At 39.1% G+C, this 27,678-nt stretch overlaps 1 protein-coding gene across 1 annotated transcript; it reads right to left on the reverse strand.

Moving 5' to 3' along the window:
- Positions 1–340: 340 nt before the first annotated feature.
- LOC311115748 (NACHT, LRR and PYD domains-containing protein 12-like) lies at positions 341–26,906 on the reverse strand (the record flags this gene model as incomplete). The annotated part of the gene is made up of 9 exons (XM_084190895.1): positions 341–1,074; positions 1,522–1,568; positions 1,766–1,939; positions 16,228–16,401; positions 17,463–17,636; positions 18,580–18,710; positions 24,059–24,218; positions 24,480–26,274; positions 26,897–26,906. The coding sequence occupies 9 exons, from the start codon at positions 26,904–26,906 to the stop codon at positions 518–520; spliced, it is 3,222 nt and encodes a 1,073-aa protein (XP_084047021.1). The 3' UTR covers positions 341–517.
- Positions 26,907–27,678: the final 772 nt, after the last annotated feature.

The following is a 27,678-nucleotide window of genomic DNA, read 5'->3' on the forward strand; positions in this document are numbered from 1 at the left end:
CCAGTGTGTGTTTGTGTGTGTCAAGTGTGTGTGTGTGTGTCCAGTGTGTGTGTGTGTGTGTCCAGTGTGTGTGTGTGTGAGTGTGTGTCCAGTGTGTGTGTGTGTGAGTGTGTGTCCAGTGTGTGTGTCCAGTGTGTGTCCAGTGTGTGTGTGTGTGTGTGTGTGTGTGTGTCCAGTGTGTGTAGTGTGTGTGTGTGAGTGTGTGTCCAGTGTGTGTGTGTGTGAGTGTGTGTCCAGTGTGTGTGTCCAGTGTGTGTGTCCAGTGTGTGTGTCCAGTGTGTGTGTGTCCAGTGTGTGTGTGTGTTTGTGTGTGTGTCCAGTGTGTGTGTGTCCAGTGTGTGTGTGTGTGTGGTGCATCGGAACAGTTCTCACAGGGCGCAGGATCACGGAAAGAGACAGACACAGAGTTACCATGGTTATTATTTACAGGAATAAACTGGCCCACACTGGTGTGTTACTCTGTGTATTTAAATGTCATATTCTGATCAAACTTAAAACACATGATTAGAGTGAAACATCATGTTGTGTTTGACACAGAGACCACCTGACACAGGGACACTGAGGAGTCATCAACCCAAACCCTAAACCCTGGATAGAGGGGCTCAGTGAATGTGGAGTGGAATGTGTTCAGGTGGGTCAGTGTGTCAGAGGAGACTCTGTAGAAGGACAGAGTGCCGGCTGGCCAGTCCAGATACACTCCTACTCTGTGGGAGCTGGAGGAGGGGATGTCTATGCTAGTGAGATTATCATTGTGCCAGGCAGTGTAACTGTTGTCAGAGCAGGTCAGACTCCAGGACTTGTCATTGTATCCAAGCCCACAGTCATAACCCCTTCCTCTCCTGCTGATTCCTTTATATGTCACTCCTATATCAGGCCCTCTCCCACTCCACTCTACCTCCCAGTAACAGCGCCCAGTCAGACCCTCTCTACACAATACCTGGTCCCAATCCTCAAATCTCTCTGGGTGATCAGGATACGGCTGCTCCTCTGTCCTACGTATTACCTTTCTGTTCTCCTCAGACAGAGAGAGGAATCTGTTTACTGTGTTTGGGTCCAGTGTGAGATCACAGGCATCTGATGGATGAAACCAGACACAATATTAGAAATCATCATCATTCACATTAGAATGTTAACACACTTTTCACTAATTCATTTAATGTAGATGTTTCTAGGTATCAAAAGGAGAAGTTAAGGTAACTTGAGACTTGTTGAATGATCATATGTTATACTGTATGGTAATATAAAACACACTTATTCCCATTAATTACACACACACACACACACACACACACACACACACACACACTGGACACACACACACATTTCTAATGTAACAGAAACACGCCACACACATTGTCAAAGCAACTCTTTGTAAACTTTGGTGCCCCTGATTTGTGCTTCTGTAGAACTACAGCTGATATTTAATATGACCAAGTAAGTAATGATGGTGGTCTTTGACTTTGACTTCACTTGAATTAAGACTTAATCTGAGTCATATTCTTCACAGCAGTCAACACTCACATTTTCTAAGTCCAGGTTTAATTGTGTTCTCTCCACCATGTTCCACACTGTAGCGGTAAGCAGAAGAACAGACAGTCATTGAGGGATACACCTGAACTCACACACACACACACACACACACACACACACACACACACACGGTCAGCATATAACTTAGTCCAAGTGGTGATCAGAATGTTTGTCTTAACTAGCCTGATAACTCAAACATGTCTGATATGAACATTGACATAAACCCTCTACATACTTGAGTTTCTCCAGTCTGCAGTGTGGATCCTCCAGTCCAGCAGAGAGCAGTCTGACTCCTGAGTCTCCTGGGTGATTGTAGCTCAGGTCCAGCTCTCTCAGGTGTGAGGGGTTTGACTTCAGAGCTGAGACCAGAGAAGCACAGCCTTCCTCTGTGACTAGACAGCCTGACAGCCTGAAAAGAGTAAAATCATTTAAAAACCACACTGCTATTCTTTGGTGGTGAAAATAGTGGCAATATATTTTTTCAACATTTTCAGATATATCAGAGTCCTCAAACCTGCCAATGTATAATTACTCTATCTATTCATAAATGGATGTATCATTATTAGAAATGACAAATTAACAAAGTACTGCTTGTAGAGAGAAAAATATAAAGTACAAATATTTGAGTTGACTGACCAGACCAGTTTAAAAAGCAGTATCAGTCAAAAGACAGACAGTGAGGTATCAGATTGATATTGTATTGAGTATACATTCCACACCACATCTAATTTGACATTGAAGTTAACATTTTAAATGTGGCTCTATATTCCAGCATTTTGGATTTCAGATAAAATGTTTCATACAGTGGCTTGCGAAAGTATTCACCCCCCTTGACATTTTTCCTATTTTGTTGTCTTACAACCTGGAATTAAAATTGATTTTTGGGGGGGTTGTATCATTTGATTTACACAACATACCTACCACTTTGAAGATGCAAAATATTTATTGTGAAACAAACAAGAAATAAGACATAAAAACAGAAAACTTGATCGTGCATAACTATTCACCCCCCCAAAGTCAATACTTTGTAGAGCCACCTTTTGCAGCAACTACAGCTGCAAGTCTCTTGGGGTATGTCTCTATAAGCTTGGCACATCTAGCCACTGGGATTATTGCCCATTCTTCAAGGCAAAACTGCTCCAGCTCCTTCAAGTTGGATGGGTTCTGCTGGTGTACAGCAATATTTAAGTCATACCACAGATTCTCAATTGGATTGAGGTCTGGGCTTTGACTAGGCCATTCCAAGACATTTAAATGTTTCCCCTTAAACCACTTGAGTGTTGCTTTAACAGTATGCTTAGGGTCATTGTCCTGCTGGAAGGTGAACCTCCGTCTCAGTCTCAAATCTCTGGAAGACTGAAACAGGTTTCCCTCAAGAATTTCCCTGTATTTAGCGGCATCCATCATTCCTTCAATTCTGACCAGTTTCCCAGTCCCTGCCGATGAAAAACATCCCCACAGCATGATGCTGCCATCACCATGCATCACTGTGGGAATGGTGTTCTCGGGGTGATGAGAGGTGTTGGGTTTGCCCCAGACATAGCGTTTTCCTTGATGGCCAAAAAGCTCAATTTTAGTCTCATCTGACCAGAGTACCTTCTTCCATATGTCTCCCACATGCCTTTTGGCAAACACCAAACGTGTTTGCTTATTTTTTTTCTTTAAGCAATAGTGTTTTTCTAGCCACTCTTCCGTAAAGCTCAGCTCTGTGGAGTGTACGGCTTAAAGTGGTCCTATGGACAGATACTCCAATCTCCGCTGTGGAGCTTTGCAGCTCCTTCAGGGTTATCGTTGGTCTCTTTGTTAACTCTCTGATTAATGCCCTCCTTGCCTGGTCCGTGAGTTTGTGGGCAGCCCTCTCTTGGCAGGTTTGTTGTTGTGCCATATTCTTTCCATTTATTTATAATGGATTTACAATGGTGCTCCGTGGGATGTTAAAAGTTTCTGATATTTTTTTATAACCCAACCTTGATCTGTACTTCTCCACAACTTTGTCCCTGTCCTGTTTGGAGAGCTCCTTTGTCTTCATGGTGTCACTTGCTTGGTGGTGCCCCTTGCTTAGTGGTGTTGCAGACTCTGGGGTCTTTCAGAACAGGTGTATATATACACTAAGATCATGTCACAGATCATGTGACACTTAGATTGCACACAGGTGGACTTTATTTAACTAATTATGTGACTTCTGAAGGTAATTGGTTGCACCAGATCTTATTTAGGAGCTTCATAGCAAAGGGGGTGAATACATATGCACGCACCTCTTTTCTGTTATTTATTTTTTGGAATGTTTTGACACAAGTTATTTTTTTCATTTCACTTCACCAATTTGGACTATTTTGTGTATGTCCATTACATGAAATCCAAATAAAAATCAATTTAAATTACAGCTTGTAATGCAACAAAATAGTAAAAATGCCAAGGGGGATGAATACTTTTGCAATGCACTGTATCAGGTGACAGTATATAATGTCACCTTTTATTTGAGGGTATTTTCATACATTTCTGTTTCACCGTTTAGAAAAATAAAAACACTTTATATATCCAGTCCCTCCATTTGAAGAAGTCATAAGTATTCTGACAAATTCACTTATAGTGTTTTAATGTAGTCGAAAGTTTAGTATTTGGTCCCAAACTCATTGGTTGCATTTGCAGTTAGTTTTTGTTGTGTTTTGGGTTTTGTTTTGCCCAATAGTAACTGAATGGTGGATGATGACTGGAGTAATTTTCTGTCTAAGTGAGTAGATAACATGTTTCTAAACACTACTAAATTAATCCTGATGATGCCATAATTAAAGGAAAATCATGTATCAATCATGAATAATAATGAGTGAGAAATTTAGAGGCTACAACAAAACATGCTAACCTCTCACCATTACCAATAACAGAGCGGGTATGATCTTTGTGTCTCTAACTTTCTCATTCATCATCTTTCACAATTAATTTATGATTATTCATAATCATGGTAGCATTCACATGAATGTAGAAGTGTTCAGAAACATATTCTATTCTTACTGACAATACAAGTGAAGTGACTCCAAAATGACAGGACATTATTCACCATTCAGTATCTATTGGGAAAAACATAATCCAAAACACAACCAAAACAAACTGCAAATGCATTCAACAAGTTTGTAGAATCACAAGCTTGATGTAATCACTGTGGGCAAGGAATATGGGACCAAATACTAAACTTTTGACTACTTTAATACACTATAAGTGAATTTGTCCAAATAATGATGACTTCTTGTAATGATGTCATTTCATAGCGTTGTGTGAACCAAGGTAGAGTTGGTAGATAATTGGCTTGGTGCCACAGAGTTGTCACGCCCTGGCTCTGGGGACTCTCGTATGTTGAGCCAGGGTGTTAATTTCTAGGTTTTGTAATTCTATGTTGGCCAGGGTGGCTCCCAATCAGAGACGGCTGTAGCTCGTTGTCTCTGATTGGGAGCCATACTTAGGTAGCCGTTAGGCATTCATTTGGTGTGGTTTCTTGTTCCGTGTTGGTTGGTGTATGTAACCAGGGACGTCACGTTATCGTTTTGTTGTTTTGTTCGTGTGATCATTATTTAATAAATATGTTCGCATTCCACGCTGCGCCTTGGTCCTCTGTTCCCGACGATCGTGACAGAAGAAAGCACCATAACTGGACCAAGCAGCGTGTCCAGGAGCCAACGCCAGAGAGGACTTGGAAGCAGAAGAGCGAGAGTTGAGCGAGAACTATGGAGGCCTGGTCCACGAGGAGGAGAGACACCCAGAAATTTTTTAGGGGGGGGCTCACGCCGTGGACGACGGGGCAGCAGGAGGCCGCGATAGAGCGGTTAGTAGAGGAGGCCGCCAGGTTACGGGGGCCACTGGTCACAAAAGGGGAGGAAAGTGTAGAGGCACGGCGAGAGGTACTGGGGTGTGTTACCAGTCCGGTCCGGCCCGTTCCTGATCCCCGCATAGGGCCAGTGGTGTGTGTCCCCAGTACGGTCCGGCCTGTTTCTGTCCCTCGTACCGAGCCTGTGGTGCGCTTCGTCAGCCCGGTCCGGCCCGCTCCTGCTCCCCGCACCAAGTCAGTGGTGCGTTTCGTCAGCCCAGCTCGGCCCGTTCCTGCTCCCCGCACCAAGTCAGTGGTGCGCTTCGTCAGCCCGGCTCGGCCCGTTCCTGCTCCCCGCACCAAGTCAGTGGTGCGCTTCGTCAGCCCGGTCCGGCCCGCTCCGGCTCCCCGCACCAAGTCAGTGGTGCGTTTCGTCAGCCCGGCTCGGCCCGTTCCTGCTCCCCACACCAAGCCAGTAGTGTGCGTCGTCAGTACGGCTCGGCCCGTTCCTGCTCCCCGCACCAAGTCAGTGGTGCGCCTCGTCAGCCCGGTCCGGCCCGCTCCGGCTCCCCGCACCAAGTCAGTGGTGCGTTTCGTCAGCCCGGCTCGGCCCGTTCCTGCTCCCCACACCAAGCCAGTAGTGTGCGTCGTCAGTACGGCACAGCCCGTGTCTGTTCCACCGGTGCCTGGGTCGGCACGGGTCAGCTGCGTCACGCCGGAGCTAGAGCAATCCGCTCCACCAGTGTTCAGTTCAGCTCCGGTCAGCAGGGCTAGACCGGACCAGGGGTACTTTGGGGGGTTAGAGAAGGAGTGGGGGTCATGCCCGGAGCCGGATCCGCCGCCGAGGCGGAGTGCCCACCCGGTCCCTCCCCTGTTGTGTTTGGTTGGCGCGGTCGGAGTCCGCGCCTTTGGGGGGGGGGGGGTACTGTCACGCCCTGGCTCTGGGGACTCTCGTATGTTGAGCCAGGGTGTCAATTTATAGGTTTTGTAATTCTATGTTGGCCAGGGTGGCCCCCAATCAGAGACGGCTGTAGCTCGTTGTCTCTGATTGGGAGCCATACTTAGGGAGCCGTTAGGCATTCATTTGGTGTGGTTTCTTGTTCCGTGTTGGTTGGTGTATGTAACCAGGGACGTCACGTTATCGTTTTGTTGTTTTGTTCGTGTGATCATTATTTAATAAATATGTTCGCATTCCATGCTGCGCCTTGGTCCTCTGTTCCCGACGATCGTGACAAGAGTCTGCATTCCTTATGTCAAATGAGATTACTGATGTTGATATTAGAATAATTGATGGACATGATATACTGACTTGGGGGTAAAGGGTAATAACATCAAAGAAGGGAATGCCCATTGAGGGTTTGCAGATGTTCGTGAAGAAACGTGTAACAGAGTGTATATATAGGGAGAGAGGATCTTTCCTTTGGAGTTCGTTAGATGGCAGAGGCAGGGCTATGTCCTTCTTCTGTTATAACGAACCATGGTACCATATTAAATACTAATATAAACTCCATCAAGTGTCTAAATCTATCCTTACATTCCTAATTACTTGATACCTGAGAAACTCATCATAACAGATTGGCGTCTAAATGAACAGGATGCAGTTCACAGCCGAACTAACAGATAAGCAGACTTTCATTTTTTAGATGATGTCAAATTATGCTTATCTGTGGTGAAGCTGAGCTGTAACGTACTTTTAAAATTCAATATTTTAAAGGGGGACGATGAGTGGTATTGATTTATTTAGTGAGATGTAAGGAGAACTATCAAATTAGACAATAACATGGTGCTATGATTTTAAAAAACAGGGTGTGTTAAGAGTAATGAGTACAAAGACAAAAGAGAATACAAGAGAGATGTGTTGTATCATCATGGAATAAGTCATGAAATAAGAGAGATGTGATGTATCATCATGAGAATAGAGAGATGTGATGTATCATCATGAGAACAGAGAGATGTGATGTATCATCATGAGAATAGAGAGATGTGATGTATCATCATGAGAATACCTTGGTAAAGAGAATTAAAGAAATAGGTTACGGACCTCTGTGTAGTATCATCATTAGATTTGAATAACTTGGTTTGGAGAGAATTAGTATTTTGTGAATTACTCAAAAAACGGCCAATGCAATGTAACATATTGAACCACAGCACCAAAACGAAAAAATAAGCAAACAATTTTAATACAGATCAGGATGGGGATTTTATTTAAGTATTTAATTACTAATATTGCATGAACTAATAGCAGTAATGAATGGCCAGCTTAGTAGACTGATATCTGGAAAAACAGTCACCATTAAGAGTAAAGCAGAGCTTCATTTAACTCGAAGAGAGAAACAGGAATTGACAAAATTATTACAGGCAAAATAAGTATTTTGTAAAAGTAATGTAAAGTTAAGTAATTGAATGGGACAACATGGGCTATTTTACGAACAAAGAGCAGAAAGTGTGGTCCTCTGTAGCTCAATTGGTAGAGCATGGCGCTTGTAACGCCAGGGTAGTGGGTTTGATCCCGGGGACCACCCATACGTAAAAATGTATGCACACATGACTGTAAGTCTCTTTGGATAAAAGCGTCTGCTAAATGGCATGTTATCATGATATTATAAAGTCATTTGAATCTGAGGGGTGCATAATAAGTTGTAAAAATGGATATGATCATTTGATAATTTTATATAAGTTTGGATAAGAAGTTACAATATATAACGGAGGAATGGTATGGAGATTGTGAGGTTATTTTAGAGAGTAGTGGAAAGGTCTGTATTTTCTGGACAGGCAGGGCAGTGGATAAATTCAATATATACTGGTAAACTAAAGCAATTGTTTGGTGTTACTTCTAGCCTACTTAGAAAGGATATTTACCTCGATCTGATGTATTCTAATAATGGAGGATTGGTGATAAACTGAACCAAACATGACGTTACTAGAGCAATTTAGGATGGTTAATGTTGTTGCATTAGGTTTTAAACCCTACGATAGAGGTAAATGGAGAACGCTGTTTGAGAATGTGTTATTTGGTCTACTAGTAAAAATTGAAGTTTTTCCATGTTTTTGTCTGCGGTGTTAACCATTGGGGCTTGCTGAAACGTGAGAGCGCTGTAAGGGACATTATGGGTTATGTTAGGTGTACAAGGATCAATGGTTGCTGTGGAGAAGGAAGTCATCGGGGGTTGAATGTTTGGTGTGAAAGGGCTAGCTAGTTAGTGGTGAGAACTAGTGACGTTTAGAGTGGTGACGTAACTTGCTATGCGACGTGGAAGTAGTTGTTTAACGTGCTGTGCAAGGACCGCGGATTTTGCGTAGCGACGGGTAATGATGTTTCGATGGTAAATGTTGTCAATGTGTGCAGAGGGTTCCTGGTTCAAGCCCAGGTAGGGATGGAAGCAAACTCTTACATTGATAATGTTGACGTGAATTACTGGTTTAATTGATATCATTATAGGAAGGGATTGTCTTACCAACACATAGCAGATAGTATAATATAGTAATTAAAGTTGCATAGCTGTGAATAGATGTTGTTTGTTTTGACTATAACTTAAAAATAATTTGTTATCTGTTGAGATGGAAAGTCAATAGATATGGTGGAGGGTTTTCTATGTTACAAAGTGAGTAGGTTAATTGGGTAATGAGAAAGGTTGAATTGGATTGTTTAATAAGACTGGTATTAAAATAATTATTTATATTTAGGTGAATGAAAATATGTTATTAGGTAGTAGTGGTTTGTGGATACAATTTACTAATGACATGATTTTGTAAGAGGGTGAAAGGAAGTAGTGATAGTTGGGCTGTATTGACATATGAAGGACGCATTGGGATAATGTGGAGCACATATCTACAGTGGGGGAAAAAAGTATTTAGTCAGCCACCAATTGTGCAAGTTCTCCCACTTAAAAAGATGAGAGAGACCTGTAATTTTCATCAGATGTACACGTCAACTATGACAGACAAAATGAGAAAAAAAATCCAGAAAATCACATTGTAGGATTTTTTATGAATTTATTTGCAATTTATGGTGGAAAATAAGTATTTGGTCAATAACAAAAGTTTCTCAATACTTTGTTATATACTCTTTGTTGGCAATGACACAGGTCAAACGTTTTCTGTAAGTCTTCACAAGGTTTTCACACACTGTTGCTGGTATTTTGGCCCATTCCTCCATGCAGATCTCCTCTAGAGCAGTGATGTTTTGGGGCTGTCGCTGGGCATTTCAACTCCCTCCAAAGATTTTCTATGGGGTTGAGATCTGGAGACTGGCTAGGCCACTCCAGGACCTTGAAATGCTTCTTACGAAGCCACTCCTTCGTTGCCCGGGCGGTGTGTTTGGGATCATTGTCATGCTGAAAGACCCAGCCACGATTCATCTTCAATGCCCTTGCTGATGGAAGGAGGTTTTCACTCAAAATCTCACGATACATGGCCCCATTCATTCTTTCCTTTACACGGAGCAGTCGTCCTGGTCCCTTTGCAGAAAAACAGCCCCAAAGCATGATGTTTCCACCCCCATGCTTCACAGTAGGTATGGTGTTCTTTGGATGCAACTCAACATTCTTTGTCCTCCAAACACGACGAGTTGAGTTTTTACCAAAAAGTTCTGTTTTGGTTTCATCTGACCATATGACATTCTCCCAATTCTCTTCTGGATCATCCAAATGCACTCTAGCAAACTTAAGACGGGCCTGGACATGTACTGGCTTAAGCAGGGGGACACGTTTTGCACTGCAGGATTTGAGTCCCTGGCGGCGTAGTGTGTTACTGATGGTAGGCTTCGTTACTTTGGTCCCAGCTCTCTGCAGGTCATTCACTAGGTCCCCCCGTGTGGTTCTGGGATTTTTGCTCACCGTTCTTGTGATCATTTTGATCCCACGGGGTGAGATCTTGCGTGGAGCCCCAGATCGAGGGAGATTATCAGTGGTCTTGTATGTCTTCCATTTCCTAATAATTGCTCCCACAGTTGATTTCTTCAAACCAAGCTGCTTACCTATTGCAGATTCAGTCTTCCCAGCCTGGTGCAGGTCTACAATTTTGTTTCTGGTATCCTTTGACAGCTCTTTGGTCTTGGCCATAGTGGAGTTTGGAGTGTGACTGTTTGAGGTTGTGGACAGGTGTCTTTTATACTGATAACAAGTTCAAACAGGTGCCATTAATACAGGTAACGAGTGGAGGACAGAGGAGCCTCTTAAAGAATAAGTTACAGGTCTGTGAGAGCCAGAAATCTTGCTTGTTTGTAGGTGACCAAATACTTATTTTCCACCATAATTTGCAAATAAATTCATTAAAAATCCTACAATGTGATTTTCTGGAAAGAAATATCTCAATTTGTCTGTCATAGTTGACGTGTACCTATGATGAAAATTACAGGCCTCTCTCATCTTTTTAAGTGGGAGAACTTGCACAATTGGTGGCTGACTAAATACTTTTTTTCCCCACTGTAGGTAGTTGAATTTTGTATTATTAATAAATTATATAGTTTGTTTAAACAACAATGAGTTATGCAGACAGTTCATTAATTCTAAAAACGATAATCTGTTGGTACGTTGAACAATGGGAGATAGTTGTTACTATCAGGCTGATGAAGAAGTACACAGTTGTTTGTATGTTATGAAGTTATTAAACAATAGGTTGTTATTGTAAAACATCTATGCAACAGGTTGCGATGATTGAATTACTAGAAAGGGGTTATAGATTCATAGTAGAAGGTGTAGTGAACTTAATGAAACGTGGTATTATCTAGTGACTTCTGAGTGGGAGTTTTTTCCAGGACTGATGGAAATCTACTACAGTATTATGTTAAGAGGAAAGTAGGAGACAACATATCAAACAATTGATAAATAGATGCCTGGGATAAAATATCAAGGCTTACTTATGCGGAGTAAGTGATTATATTGGCTAATGAATTACATATGACATTTAAAGAGGTGACATGAACTATATAAGGGGAAACAGATTTTCCTATGTTGTTGGTCAAGTAAACGATAATGGATCATTTGATATGGGATCACAAGGAGCAGATTTAGGTGTTCAATAATCATTGTGAGATTTAAAGAGGATATGGTCTGAAGGGTAATCAATTAAAAATACCATTATCAACTCAAAGAACTTTGAGTGGTTTTCATCTTTTGAGAGATTTTATATAATATTTTTATGGAGTAGTTATGAGGAATTACATTGAAACAAACAATTATTGATGAGATAGTACTGTGGATATCTGTATCATGTTTTGTGTGTACTTACTATTTTTGGATTACTGATTGTAATTGAATGTTAACGAAATGTATAATTTCTCTTCCAGGAGAAAGGGGATTTCCTTATCTCATTGGAATGTTGCCCAGGGCTAGGGGGAGAAGTTTAGTAAAGTTAGGCAGTATTAGGTCGTAAAAGGGAGCTACCAAATTAAATGAGGCCTGGCTATTTTTTGTTTGTTGTTTCAATAGGGTTTTTCATATAAACACACAACCCACCTGGTATGATGTTTATATAGGGTTCTTCTTTTGAGTGTAAGGAGATTCAACAGGTCAAAGGTGATAAGTCTTAAAGGAGCACACAGTGAATTTTATGACGTTTTTTTTTTTTTTTTTTTTGAGTTTTGGGTATACACATGACTTCTTATGAGAAGAAATTTCATGAGGACTTAATGTACACTTGGGATAAGTAACATTTATGAAATGTTTTGAATGTTGTTAATGATTAGTATACTATAGAATGGAACAATTCATTGAATGATTTCAATGACCTCTGAACTCTGTTCTGACTTTCTAGTGTGAATTGATCACCCACACTGGTAATTCTAGAGGCATGGGAGGAGGAATGTAAGGTAATATATTATACCGAATTGGGGGTTAGTTATAATAAGGATAATTGTAAAGAAGTTTATAATTTGGTAATAATATATATGATTCGAACCATAAAATCACAAAAGAGAGAGCTTTCCCTGAATGAGGGATAACTGTCGCTAGTCAATTGTACTAATTTTGAATTACTTTACGGGATAGAAGTTAGTTAAGGTATTATCAAATGTTATCATTTTAATTTTTGGTTTAATTTGGTCTAATAGGCAATGTTGGTGTTTTGTTTTTGAAAGCATGAATCACATTGTGACTCGTGTTCAAAAGGGGGTAATACTGATGGTATGAGGATTTATTGGTACATTTGCATATTGTAGTAAGAATATGAGCAGTAGTAATTAATGGGTTATGGGTTAGATGACATGTTTTAGGTGAAAATGTATTTGAGGTATAAGGCAGGATGTAGAGGAGGTCTGTTAGATGGAAAGAGTGGACTATAACAAGCTGCAAGGATGTGCACTTCCTAATCGAGGCTTTTCCTGAATGATAAGAAGACAGGGTAAGGTAGCATATTGTGTCTCAACTAACATTTTTTTTTCTAAAAAGGTGAAGTCTTCTTGGCAAGAACTAAGAGGAGAATCTGGGCATTTTCTGTGCATGGGAGACTATGGAAGCTGGACAGATTCTAGGTGTAGAGGTTAGTACCAGGTGTTGCTGGCTACCTCAATGGAGGGGACAGTAGAAGAGAGAGATACCTGCATCTATTTGTCCCACTGTAGGAAGTAATAAAACAAATCAGAGGAGGAAGATGGAACTGCCACTGTGGAACATTGTTTTTGTATCTATGTCTGTGTGTCGTTATAGCAGTGAATCTTGACTTCCCTGTTGGTGCAATGCAAGAAGGAAACACTACACAGAGCAATGTGAACAGAAATTGGGAAGTATATTAGAAATTGGTATCAAGAATAATTGTTAAAACACAATAATTTGTCATATGGTAAATGTTTATATGGATTAGAAATGAAATCAATTAAAATGTTATGTTTGTCTTCTAGTGAGGTAAATACAGATGGTGTCTTGATGATGGATAATTTGGCCTAGAAGGGTGTGAACATAAATAAAAGTAACAACGTATGAACTGGCTGAAGATGAATATCAGAGGCGTTGAAGATATTTTGTAAAATACCACTTCTACAGGCAACTGGTGTGCAACAGACAATCAAAGCTATCAAAGGATTTTCTCATGTTTTTTATATCGAAGGAGTGGGAAAGGAGTCCACCATTGAGTGAGAATGGAGAAATATATGTTCAGATACAACATTTGTAATGTTGTGGGCATAATGGTTGGCAAATGAACAAGAAAAATCGGTTGTTGAGTTGGTGGTGACTCGGATGAGACATTGTAGTTGTGACATTGTCATGGGCAAGTCATTTTGAAATGTGAAGATATCTGAAGAACATAATGAAGAGACGCCAGAAGATTTAAGTGCCGGGAGGAATAAAGGGGTTGCTTGTTGATAATAAAATTTGATTTATCTAAATTTGCTAATTTGGGTATATACACTGCTAAATTGATAGTATTGAGAATGCATTGAGATAATGATCTGTGTTTATTATCAGGATGAGGAAAGTCAATAGAATTATGGATGTTTATACTGTATGTTAATATAAGTGTACATTCTGACAGTTGTAATGGGTGATAAAGTTGAGGGTTTTAATTTTGATTGATAAGAACCAAGTGAATTCATTTTAAATTTGGTTGAGTTAAGTAATTTGGTTTTGGGTTATAATTTATAAGATGACTGAGTGATTTAAGTAAGTCATTAGTATGTATTAGTATAATTATTTTTGAAATGAAGGATATTGATTGTACAATTTAGAAATGTCTTATATAAGTATTAGGTTAAAACAGCGATACATTATGGTAATGTCTTAGGATACACTTATATGATTTATTTTGAGTAGACACTTGTTGAATCATACTGTTTCAAACATGGAAGTTAATGTGAGGATTGTGACTGAAATCATGAATATGTTGATTAATTGGGTTAACGTATTAACATATTAGTCATTATATACATTTGAAGTATTGGGTGATATTGATATGGATGTTTAGAGTGGTACATATCTATGTTGAAAGGCAAGTACTTAATTGGTTCCTATCATGGGGTTATGCTATTTTCATATGATCTGATTTTGGTTGAATTCTTAAAGCAGGAATAGTCTAGGGATGTGATGATGTAACAGGGAGTGATAATAGAGTGTTATACTGTGTATGTCATATCAGGAATAATAGGAGAACAAAGTCAGAGTTTAACATTGTATATTTTAACAATCATGGGTTTTCAAGCAATTGGGTCTGAGATGTCATTCATTAGACTATGAAATTAATAATCACATAGCATTGGATGCTATTAAAGTAGATGGGAATGAGGGAATGTATGTGATTATATAGGGGATACATGTTGGACATCAAGATTAGGAAGGTGTTAGGAATTTAACTAAAGATATGGGAAATATTAGAGACATACAGGAAGACATTAAGAGTAATAATTCTTAATATATATAATGTTATTACAGTTTAGAGTCCATTGATAATGTTGATTGAGGAATGGGGAATGTTAAGTTGGAAATGTATAAGGTGGATTTTAAGGTTCAAAGGATTGAAGATGTGGAAAGCAGACCTCAGTCGATCAAATAGCGCCACAAGTAACCAGGGAAAAGCTTGGGGTTCCTCTGTATGAAGATGGATGAAGAAGAATGACGTTCTTTTAGTTTGATATATTGATTTGAATAAATTGTAATATCCATGTAACTTAGCAAATGTTATGGATCTTTGTATTTGTGGGGATGATGTCATGAGGGTCACAATTTATTTATATGTATGTTTTTTGGTAGCATAGTTTAGACTCTAGTCATATATATATATATATATATATATATATATATATATATATATATATATATATATATATATATATATATATATATATATATATACAGTGGGGAGAACAAGTATTTGATACACTGCCGATTTTGCAGGTTTTCCTACTTACAAAGCATGTAGAGGTCTGTAATGTTTATCATAGGTACACTTCAACTGTGAGAGACGGAATCTAAAAATAAATAAATGCAATAAAATGCAAATTAATTACTTAAAAATCATAGAATGTGATTTTCTGGATTTTTGTTTTAGATTCCGTCTCTCACAGTTGAAGTGTACCTATGATAAAAATGACAGATCTCTACATGCTTTGTAAGTAGTAAAACCTGCAAAATCGGCAGTGTATCAAATACTTGTTCTCCCCACTGTATATATATATATATATATATATATACACACTACTGATTGGAGAATATTGTATTTTATATGAAGTTATGTGAAGTGTTGGGGGTTAAGTAATGTTACTTACCACAAAAAAATAAATAAGCGGATTGTAATGATGTCATTTCATAGTGTTGTGTGAACCAAGGTAGAGTTGGTAGATAAGTGGCTTGGTGCCACATAGTCTGCATTCCTTATGTCAAAGGAGATTACTGATGTTGATATTAGAATAATTGATGGACATGATATACTGACTTGGGGGTAAAGGGTAATAACATCAAAGAAGGGAATGCCCATTGAGGGTTAGCAGATGTTTGTGAGGAAACGTGTAACAGAGTGTATATATAGGGAGAGTGGATCTTTCCTTTGGAGTTCGTTAGATGGCAGAGGCAGGGCTATGTCCTTCTTCTGTTATAATGAACCATGGTACCATATTAAATACTAATATGAACTCCCCATCAAAAGTGTCTAAATCTATCCTTACATTCTTAATTACTTGATACCCGAGAAACTCATCATAACACTTCTTCAAATGGGAGAACTACATACATAAAGCGCTTTCATTTCCAAACGGTAAAACAGATATGTATGAATACCTTCAAATAAAAGGTGATATTCTGTACTGTCGCCTAATATGAAACATTCTATCGCAAATCCAAAATGCTGGAGTATAGCGCAACATTTCAAACTGTAAGCTTCACTGTCCAAACACATATGGTGTGGACTATGTGTCCCTGGTAAAACACGTGGATCTGGTGAACAGTTATCACTTGTTGACCAACGACAGGAATACTGACCTCAGAGTCTCCAGTTTACAGTGGGGATTCCCCAGTCCAGCAGAGAGCAGCTTCACTCCTGAATCATTCAGGTCATTGTTACTCAGATCCAGCTCTCTCAGGTGTGAGGGGTTTGACCTCAGAGCTGAGACCAGAGAAGCACAGCCTTCCTCTGTGACTAGACAGCATGGCAGCCTGCAAAGAGTCAAATCATATTAAAACCACACTGCTATTCTTTGATGGTGAAATTAGTGGCAGTATATTTTTATATATCAGTGTGCTGAAACCTGTCATATCTATTCATAAATGAATGTATCATTATTAGAAATTAGAAATTATTAAAGTATTGCTTGTAGAGAGAAAAATATAAAGTACAAATATTTGGTTCAGTACAAGGATGAATTTGCCACATCACTAAGTGAGTAGATATCATGTTTCTAAACACTATTCAATTAATTATGATAATGCCATGATTAATACAAAATCATGAATGAGTCGTGAACAATTATGAATGAGAAAGTTACAGAGGCTACAACAAAACATGCTAACCTCTCACCATTACCAATAACAGAGGGGGTATGATCCTTGTTCCTCTGTAACTTTCTCATTCATCATCATTCACGATTCATTCATGATTATTCATAACCATGGTAGCATCCACATGAATGTAGAAGTGTTCAGAAACATATTCTATACTTACAATAAAAGTGACTCCAAAATTACATTTACATTTACATTTTAGTCATTTAGCAGACACTCTTATCCAGAGCGACTTAATAACACAGGACATTATTAACCGTTCAGTTACTATTCAGAAAAAAATCATCCAAAACACAACCAAAATAAATAGCAAATGTATTCAACAAGTTTGTAGAATCACAGGCTTGATGTAATCACTGCAGGTAAGGAATATGGGACCAAATACTAAACATATGACAACTTTAATACAATATAAGTGAATTTGTCCAAATAATTATGACTTCTTCAAATGGTAAAACTAGACACATAAAGTACTTTCACTTCCAAATGGTAAAACAGATATGTATGAAAATACCCTCAAATAAAAGGTGACATTCTGTACTGTCACCTAATATGAAACATTCTTTCTCAAATCCAAAATGCTGGAGCATAGCACCAAATTTAAAACTGTAAGCTTCACTGTCCAAACACATATGATGTGGACTATGTGTGCCTGGTAAACACATGTGGATCTGGTAAAAAGTTATCACTTGTTGACCAACTACAGGAATACTGACCTCAGAGTCTCCAGTTTACAGTGGGGATTCCCCAGTCCAGCAGAGAGCAGCTTCACTCCTGAATCCTTCAGGTCATTGTTACTCAGATCCAGCTCTCTCAGGTGTGAGGGGTTTGACTTCAGAGCTGAGACCAGAGAAGCACAGCCCTCCTCTGTAACTAGACAGCCTGACAGCCTGCAAAGAGTCAAATCATATTAAAACCACACTGCTATTCTTTGGTGGTGAAAATAGTGGCAATATATTTTTTCAACATATTCAGATATATCAGTGTCCTGAAACCTGCCATATCTATTCAGGAATGAATGTATCATTATTAGAAATGACAAATGATCAAAGTATTGCTTGTAGATAGAAAAATGTATAGTACAAATATTTGAGTAGACTGACCAGAGTAGTTTAAAAAGCAGTATCAGTCAAAAGACAGACAGTGAGGTATCAGATTTATATTGTATTGAGTATACAGTCCACACCATATCTATTTTGACAGTGAAATGTTTCATATGAGGTGAGAACATATAACGTCACTTTTAATTTGAGGGTATTTTCATGCATAGGTCTTACTTGTTTCGAAATGAAAGCACTTTATGTATCTAGTCCCCCCATTTGAAGAAGTCATAAGTATTCTGACCAATTGACTTAAAGTGTATTAAAGTAGACAAAAGTTTAGTATTTGGTCCCAAACTCGTTGGTTGCATTTGCAGTTTTTTTTAGTTGTGTTTTGTCCAATAGTAACTGAATGGTGGATGATGACTGGATTAATCTTCTGTCTAAGTGAGTAGATAACATGTTTCTAAACACTACTAAATTAATCCTGATGATGACATGATTAAGAAAAATCATCAATGAATCATTAAATAATAACGAGTGAGAATGTTACAGAGGCTACAACAAAACATGCTAACCTCTCATCATTACCTTCAAATAAAAGGGGACATTCTGTACTGTCACCTAATATGAAACATTATATCGCAAATCCAAAATGCTGGAGCATAGCACCAAATGTAAAACTGTAAGCTTCACTTTCCAAACACATATGGTGTGGACTATGTGTGCCTGGTAAACACATGTGGATCTGGTGAACAGTTATCACTTGTTGACCAACTACAGGAATACTGACCTCAGAGTCTCCAGTTTACAGTGGGGATTCCCCAGTCCAGCAGAGAGCAGCTTCACTCCTGAATCCTTCAGGTCATTGTTACTCAGATCCAGCTCTCTCAGGTGTGAGGGGTTTGACTTCAGAGCTGAGACCAGAGAAGCACAGCCTTCCTCTTTGACTAGACAGCCTGACAGCCTGCAAAGAGTCAAATCATATTAAAACCACACTGCTATTCTTTGGTGCTGAAAATAGCGGCAGTATATTTTTTTCAACATATTCAGATACATCAGTGTCCTGAAACCTGCCATATCTATTCATATATTAATGTATCATTATTTGAAATGACAAATTATCAAAGTATTGCTTGTAGAGAGAAAAATATAAAGTACAAATATTTGAGTAGACTGACCAGACAAGTTTATAAAGCAGAATCAATCAAAATACAGACAGTGACCTATCAGATTTTTTTGTGTCATTTAGCAGACGCGCTTACCCAGAACAACTAGGGTTATGTGTTATGCTCAACGGTACATCAACAGATTTTTCACCTAGTCGGCTTAAGGATTCAAACCAGCGCCCTTTTGGTTACTGGCCTAACGGCAACCTGCCGATTGTTTTAATTATATCAAATGATCAGATTTGTCCACACCATATCTATTTTGTTAGTGAAGCTAACATTTTAAATGTGACTCCAACATTTTGGATTTGAGATCAAATGATTCATATGAGGTGACAGTATATAATGTCACCTTTAATTTGAGGGTATTTTCATACATTTCTGTTTCACCGTTTAGAAATGAAAGCACTTTATGTATCTAGTCCCCACATTTGAAGAAGTCATAAGTATTCTGACCAATTCACCTATAGTGTATTAAAGTATTCAAAAGTTTAGTATTTGGCCCCATATTCTTTGTACAGACTGGCAGACTAAATAGCCTTGGTTTCTCAAATGACTGCCTCACCTGGTTCACCAACTACTTCTCAGATAGAGTTCAATGCGTCAAATCGGAGGGCCTGATCTCTGGCAATCTCTATGGGGGTGCCACAGGGTTCAATTCTCGGGTCGACTCTATTCTCTGTGTATATCAATGATGTCGCTCTTGCTGCTGGTGACTCTCAGATCCACTCTACGCAGACAACACCATTTTGTACACATCTGGCCCTTCATTGGACACTGTTAACAAACCTCCAAACGAGCTTCAATGCCATACAACACTCCTTCCGTAGCCTCCAACTGCTGTTAAACGCTAGTAAAACTAAATGCATGCTCTTCAATCGAACGCTGCTTGAACCCGCCTGCCCGACTAGAATCACTACTCTCGGCGGGTCTGACTTAGAATATGTGGACAACTACAAATACCTAGGTGTCTGGTTAGACCGTAAACTCTCCTTCCAGACTCACATTAAGCATCTCCAATCCAAAGTTAAATCTAGAATCGGCTTCCTATTTCGCAACAAAGCCTCCTTCACTCATACTGCCAAACATGCCCTCGTAAAACTGACTAGCCTACCGATCCTTGACTTTGGTGATGTCATTTACAAAATAGCCTCCAACACTCTACTCAGCAAATTGGATGTAGTCTATCACAGTGCCATCCGTTTTGTCACCAAAGCCCCATATACTACCCACCATTGTGACCTGTACACTCTTGTTGGCTGGCCCTCACTACATATTCGTCGCCAAACCCACTGGTCATCTATAAATCACTGCTAGGCAAATCCCCGCCTTACCTTAGCTCATTGGTCACATCGAACCCACAACCCTGGCGTTGCAAACGCCATGCTCTACCAACTGAGCTACATCCCTGCCGGCCATTCCCTCCCCTACCCTGGACGACGCTGGGCCAATTGTGCGCCGTCGCATGGGTCTCCCGGTCTCGGCCGGCCGGCTACAGTTGTTCTCAACTGGCCTCACCATAGCAACACCCACCCGTAGTATGCGCTCCAGCAGGTATATCTCACTGGTCATCCCCAAAGCAAACACCTCCTTTGGCCGCCATTCCTTCCAATTCTCTGCTGCCAATGACTGGAATGAACTGCAAAAATCTCTGAAGCTGGAGGCTCTTATCTCCCTCACTAACTTTAAGCATCAGTTGTCAGAGCAGCTTGCCGATCACTGCACCTGTACACAGCCCATCTGTAATTAGCCCACCCAACTACCTCATCCCCATAATGTTATTTATTTTGCTCATTTGCACATCTATCACTCCAGTGTTAATACTAAATTGTAATTATGTTGCACTAAATAATTGCTTACCTCCATAGCTTACTACATTTGCACACACTGTATGTAGATTTTCTATTGTGTTATTGACTGTACGTTTTGTTTACCCCATATGTAACTCCGCGTTGTTGTTGTTTTTAATCGCACTGCTTTGCTTTATCTTGGCCAGGTCGCAGTTGTAAATGAGAACTTGTTCTCAACTGGCCTACCTTGTAGAATCAAAAAAAATTAAAAGTACACAATGACTACACCAAGCTTGATTTGGTTGTGTTATGTTTTGCCCAACAGTAACTGAATGGTGGATGATGACTGGAGTAATTTTTTCTAATGGAGTAGATAATATGTTTCTAAACACTATTAAACTGAATCCTGATGATGACATGATTAAGGAAAATCATGAATGAATCATGAATAATAATGAGTGAGAGAGTTACAGAGGCTACAACAAAACATGCTAACCTCTCACCATAAACATCAAATAAAAGGTGACATTCTGTACTGTCGCCTAATATGAAACATTCTATCTGAAATCCAAAATGCTGGAGCATAGCACCAAATTTAAAACTGTAAGCTTCACTGTCCAAACACATATGGTGTGGACTATGTGTGCCTGGTAAACACATGTGGATCTGGTGAACAGTTCTCACTTGTTATTTTTTTTTTTTTGGGGGGGGGGGGGGTGGATCAGCTTAATATTGCAGATAGATTGTATCTTCTATCAATGTAATTGTCTGCATCACTTCCAATCCCCCATGTTTTTTATATATTTTTTTTATATATATACTCCCCTTTATTACTTTTCAACCCCGCCACCCTTTCCCTACTTGGAGTAAATTAGTGAACAACAATGCCCAGGCCTCTACTTCCAGCCTATACTTACTATCTACACCTTATGGACACAGTTAATTTTACAATAATTATATTATATATATATATATATATATATATATATATATATATATATATATATATATATATATATATATATATACATATATATACATACACATATATATATATACACATACATACACATATATATACATATATATATACACATACACATATACATACATATATATATATATATACATATACATACATGCATACATACACATACTTTTTTTTTTTCTTTTTTTTTTTTGCTCCTGAACTTCTTCTACTCTCAACCTCTCCGATCATTTTCATGATGTCCATCCGGTTTGCTTCTATATGCCATATCTTTCTAACTGTGCTCTTTCCCAAAAGCTCCCAACATACAACCTATATACTTATTATGGACACAGTATGCTTACATTATTAGCTATCTTTGTTATTATTTGTTGTTATTTGTTATTAGTCCCATCCTTCAACTCTATTCAGTACCTCCCATCTATCTCTTAACACCATCCATATAGGATTTCTATTTGCCATATATATTTCAACCGTACTGTGATGTTTTACAAAAGTTCTGAACCTTTCTATTCTCATTGCTTCTACAGATTGTGAATTAAAAATATTTTTTTTTGCTAAAAGTATTATTATATTATTGATCGATTGACTTTGACTTTTCAGATCACCCAGTAATGCTATCTGCAAGGTTAGCTCCAGGTAAATATTGCAATCCTTTAGCCATTCCTGGACCTGTGTCCAAAAACAAGCTACAAATGGACAGAACCAAAACAAATGATCTAATGATTCTGTCTCTTCACAGCAAAATCTGCAGAGCTGGGAAGATTGTATCCCCCATATAAATAACATTCTATTGGTAGCAAGAATTTTATATAATAACTTAAATTGAAAGATTCTAATTTTTGAATCCGGTGTCGTTTTGCGTGTCAGTTCATAAACACTATGCCATGGGATCGGTACGTCAAAGATCTCTTCCCAACTATTTTGCAATCTATATGGGACGGCTGTCAATCCTTTGGTCCTTAAGTGAAACTGATATACTTTTTTATTTATCACAGTTTTCCTTAACCAATTATGTTCTTTAATGCAAGGCCGACAGACAAGTTCATTACTTTCTCCCCCTTCCACTTTCCTCTTCCACTTTTGCGGTAAGGCTGCAATTATTTGGTTGTAATTTTGGGTAGAGCAGACATTTCCATATGTTTTTGTTAGCTGCATGTGCGACATAACTCCACCAGTCCTACCGATGATATCATTTACGAATATTCTACCTTTTTTAAACATTCTGTCAAAAAAGAAAGTTTTTTTGTCAATTAGTATATTTGAATTTAACCACAATATTTGTTGCATTATTTGTTCTGTCGTTTCTGGAGGATTAAATTGAAATTGGAACCAACTTTCTATGGCTTGTTTTAGAAATAGTGATATTTGGGAGATTATTTCCTTTTCAAATAACTGCAAATGAGTTGTTGTAATCTGAATAAAGGGAAAAAGGCCTTTCTTGAACATTGGGTGAGACAATCTTACTAATTTGCTTGAGAACCAGTTCGGATTTAAGTATAACTTTTGTATGACTGAAGCTTTTAGTAATAGGTCTAATGCTTTAATATTTAATAATTTCTGTCCTCCGAATTCATATTCATTATATAAATATGCCCTTTTAATTTTGTCTGGCTTGCCGTTCCAAATAAAATGGAATATTTTTTTCTCATATAATTTCAAAAACTGTTCGCTAGGCGTAGGCAAGACCATAAGCAAATAGGTAAACTGGGATAATACTAAAGAGTTAATCAGGGTGATTTTTCCACAAATTGACAGGTATTTTCCTTTCCATGGTAGTAAGATCTTATCTATTTTTGCTAACTTTCTATTAAAATTTATTGAAGTGAGATCATTTATTTCATTTATAAAAAATAAAAAAACATTGTAAAGTGGTTATCCCACTGGCTATAAGGTGAATGCACCTATTTGTAAGTCGCTCTGGATAAGAGCGTCTGCTAAACGACATAAATGTAAATGTAATTTCCTTTGGGATATGTATTCCGAGTATATCCATATCACCATCAGACCATTTTATTGGTAAACTACATGGTCATGTAAAAATTGTATTTTTAAGTGATCCAATACGTAATATAGTACATTTGTCATAATTTGGTTGTAATCCAGAGAGGTGAGAAAATGTATCTAGATCCTCTATGAGGCTGTGGAGGGATTCTAGTTGTGGATTTAAAAGAAAACATGAATCATCAGCGTACAATGACACCTTTGTTTTTAAGCCCTGTATTTCTAATCCTCTGATATTATTATTGGATCTGATTTTAATAGCTAACATCACAGTTCTCACTTGTTGACCAACTACAGGAATACTGACCTCAGAGTCTCCAGTTTACAGTGGGGATTCCCCAGTCCAGCAGAGAGCAGCTTCACTCCTGAATCCTTCAGGTCATTGTTACTCAGATCCAGCTCTCTCAGGTGTGAGGGGTTTGACTTCAGAGCTGGGACCAGAGAAGCACAGCCTTTCTCTGTAACTCCACAGCCTGACAGCCTGCAAAGAGATCATCATGATTTCACGAATACACTGTTAATTTAACACCAGTAGCGAAGGACAATGGCAGATGTATTTGGTTTATTCTCTCAAACAACATATAGATTAATCTTCCGTCTCCTAGAATGTTATGGTCATATTGTTATACTAATGTGAACATCAATGCATTGATTCAATATATTTTTCAATGATAGATATTTTTCTCAAAATTGAATATTTCTTCAGGATAATTAGTATTTAAATATAATTTTATGTACTCACAGAGCAGCTCTGGAGGCTTTGACCACTGGCAGCAGCTTCAGAAGCCCTTCCTCTGATCTGGGGTATTTCTTCAGGTCAAACACATCCAGCTCCTTTTCTGAAGTCAGCAACACAAAGACCAGAGCTGACCACTGTGCAGGTGACAGTTCTTCTTCTGAGAGACTTCCTGATCTCAGGTAGCTTTGGATCTCCTCCACTAGAGAATGGTCATTCATTTCATTCAGACAGTGGAACAGATTGATGCACCTCTCTGGAGAGGGATTCTCCCTGATCTTCTCCTTGATGTACTTCACTGTTTCTTCACGGCTCTGTGAGCTGCTTCTTGTCTTTGCCAGTAGACCTCGTAAGTGCTTCTGATTGGACTCCAGTGAGAGGCCCAGAAGGAAGCGGAGGAAAAGGTCCAGGTTTCCTGTCTCACTTTGTAAGGCTTTATCCACAGCACTCTTGTAGAAGGTAACTTTACGCTTGTGTCTGATCCTCACAGAAAGGTTCCTGGACGTTGATTGCGGTTTGGACATTAGATTCTCATTGTTGTTGATGAATGAGAGGAACACATATACAGCAGCCAGAAACTCCTGAATGCTCAGATGCACGAAGCAGTACACCTTGTCCTGGTACAGCACACATTCCTCTTTAAAGAGCTGTGTGCACAATCCTGAGTACACTGAGGCTTCATTGACATCAATGCCAGCCTTTTTCAGATCTTCTTCATAGAAAATCAGATTGCCATTCACAAGCTGTTGAAAAGCCAGTTTTCCCAGTGACAGAATGCTCTCTTTATTCCAGTGTGGACCTGTCTCTTCTTTCCCAAGATACTTATCATTCTTCTGTTTGGTATGAAACTCCACAAGGTGTGTGTACATCTCAGTCAGAGTCTTGGGCAACTCTTCTCTCTTGTCTGTACTCAACATGTGTTCAAGGACTGTTGCAGAAATCCAACAGAAGACTGGAATGTGGCACATGATGTGGAGGCTCCTTGATGTCTTTATGTGTGAGATGATTCTGCTGGCCAGGTCCTCATCACTGAATCTCTTCCTGAAATACTCCTCCTTCTGTGGGTCATTGAACCCTCGTACCTCTGTCACCTGGTCAACACACCCTGAAGGGATCTTATTGGCTGCTGCAGGTCGGGTAGTTATCCAGAAGAGAGCAGAGGGAAGCAGATTTCCTTTGATGAGATTTGTCAGCAGAACATCCACTGAGGTTGACTCTGTGACGTCACAACAGATCTTGTTCTTCTGGAAGTCTAGGGACAGTCGGCACTCATCCAGACCATCAAAGATGAACAGAACTTTGTACTTGTTGTAGTTGGAGATTCTTGATTCTTTGGTTTCCTTTGAGAAGTGATTGAGAAGTTCAATGAAAGTGTGTTTTTCCTTTTTCATCAAATTCAGCTCCCGAAAAGGGAATGAAAATACAAATTGGACATCCTGATTTGCTTTTCCTTCAGCCCAGTCCAGAATGAACTTCTGCACAGAGACTGTTTTTCCAATGCCAGCGACTCCCTTTGTCAGCACAGTTCTGATAAGTTTGTCTTGTCCAGTTAAGGGTTTGAAGATGTCGTTACATTTGATTGCAATCTCTGGTCTTGCTTGTTTCCTGGTTGTTGTCTCAATCTGTCTCAGCTCATGTTCATTATTGACCTCTCCTGTTCCACCCTCTGTGATGTAAAGCTCTGTGTAGATCTTATTGAGAAGTGTTGGGTTTCCTTGTTTAGCGATCCCCTCAAATACACATTGAAACTTCTTCTTTAGATTAGATTTGAGTTCACGTTGGCAAATCACAGCAAGCTCATCTGAATGAAGAAATAACACAGAGGATATTAATATTACGTATGTTTTAATGCCTACAGTATTGTGGGACTGTGTTATAAAGTTTGAAGAGGTCACTAGGTGTTGTGTTAAGGCTGCTACAATATCACTGAGTTAAACAGCTACTTTAGCTGTACTTTAGCTACAGCTTTTAAATGTTTGTTATAAAACAGCATTCAACATGAGGCAGACAGCTTTTACTTTTCTCCAGTGTGTCAGCAAGCTCCTTCTGGTTCATTTTCCTCAGGACGTGCAGTGTGATCTTCAGAGCCCCCTCTCTGGCACTGCTCTCCTGCTTCTCATCTTCAGCATCCACCACTTCCTTATCCTGCTTCTGACGCTCAAAGCCTTCTGGGAGTTCTGGACTAAGAATCCTCTTGAACATCTTCAGCTCGTTCTTCACAAATGTCATAATATTCTCTTCAAGCAACTGAAATAAATCAAGCAAATCAGTTAAGCAAGAGACTAAATGCTTTCTCATTAACACATGAATGAATGATTGACCGATCAACTTTACTTGAGGTAAACAAAAACAAATGTACATAACAGGACCACATACACTGAATATGGAGGCCATGTCTGTTTGATGGTTCAGGGAAGACTGACTACTGGGCATCTCTGACTCTGATCTCTCCTGTTGGTTTCTGTGGACAAAACATGAGATTACATCTCCTCATCCAGGGAGTACACACACACACACACACACACACACACACACACACACACACACACACACACACACACACACACACACACACACACAGGGAGGGAATGTAGTGTTGGTTTGATATTGTTTTAGGACTAAGAAAATTGAAAAAAGGATTAGCCTATGTATTATGAAAACAACAAAAATAAATGGTAAAATGGGAGATGAGAAATGAATAGAGACAGTGTTGTTTAACTCACTGACCATGACCAATGAGTTCTTCTTACCTTTGTTCAGTAGAAAAGTCTCCCTCTCTAAAGTTTAGAGGATGACCCATAGACCGGTCACTCTTCATGGACACACAGCTGGGTACAGGGGAGGCTGGTCTCTCCTGCTTGATTGGACTTCAACACAACAGAGACAAACATTACATCTCTCATCTACTCTGAGCTCAGATGGGGAAACATAAGAAGAGTTTCATTCCAAAACGCTATATATCCATTTTCAGAAATGTTCGTAAATTAGCTTTTATTTTTTGAAGAAATTATGAAAGAGATTGGTGTGTTTTTTCAGTAGCTAATCATGGTATGGGGTTGTTCAATGACAGACATGTATTTGTTTAAAATCTATCACTAGATGGTTTCATTTCAGAGAGACAAATAATCATGTTTTTTTGCAAAATGCTATATATATCTGCCTCACTCTCAGAGAAATAAGTAGTACTGCTAGGTTTTACACAGTA

This window comes from Coregonus lavaretus, assembly GCF_964263955.1.
Source record: "Coregonus lavaretus genome assembly, contig: HAP1_SCAFFOLD_397, whole genome shotgun sequence".
Taxonomy (NCBI): domain Eukaryota; kingdom Metazoa; phylum Chordata; class Actinopteri; order Salmoniformes; family Salmonidae; genus Coregonus; species Coregonus lavaretus.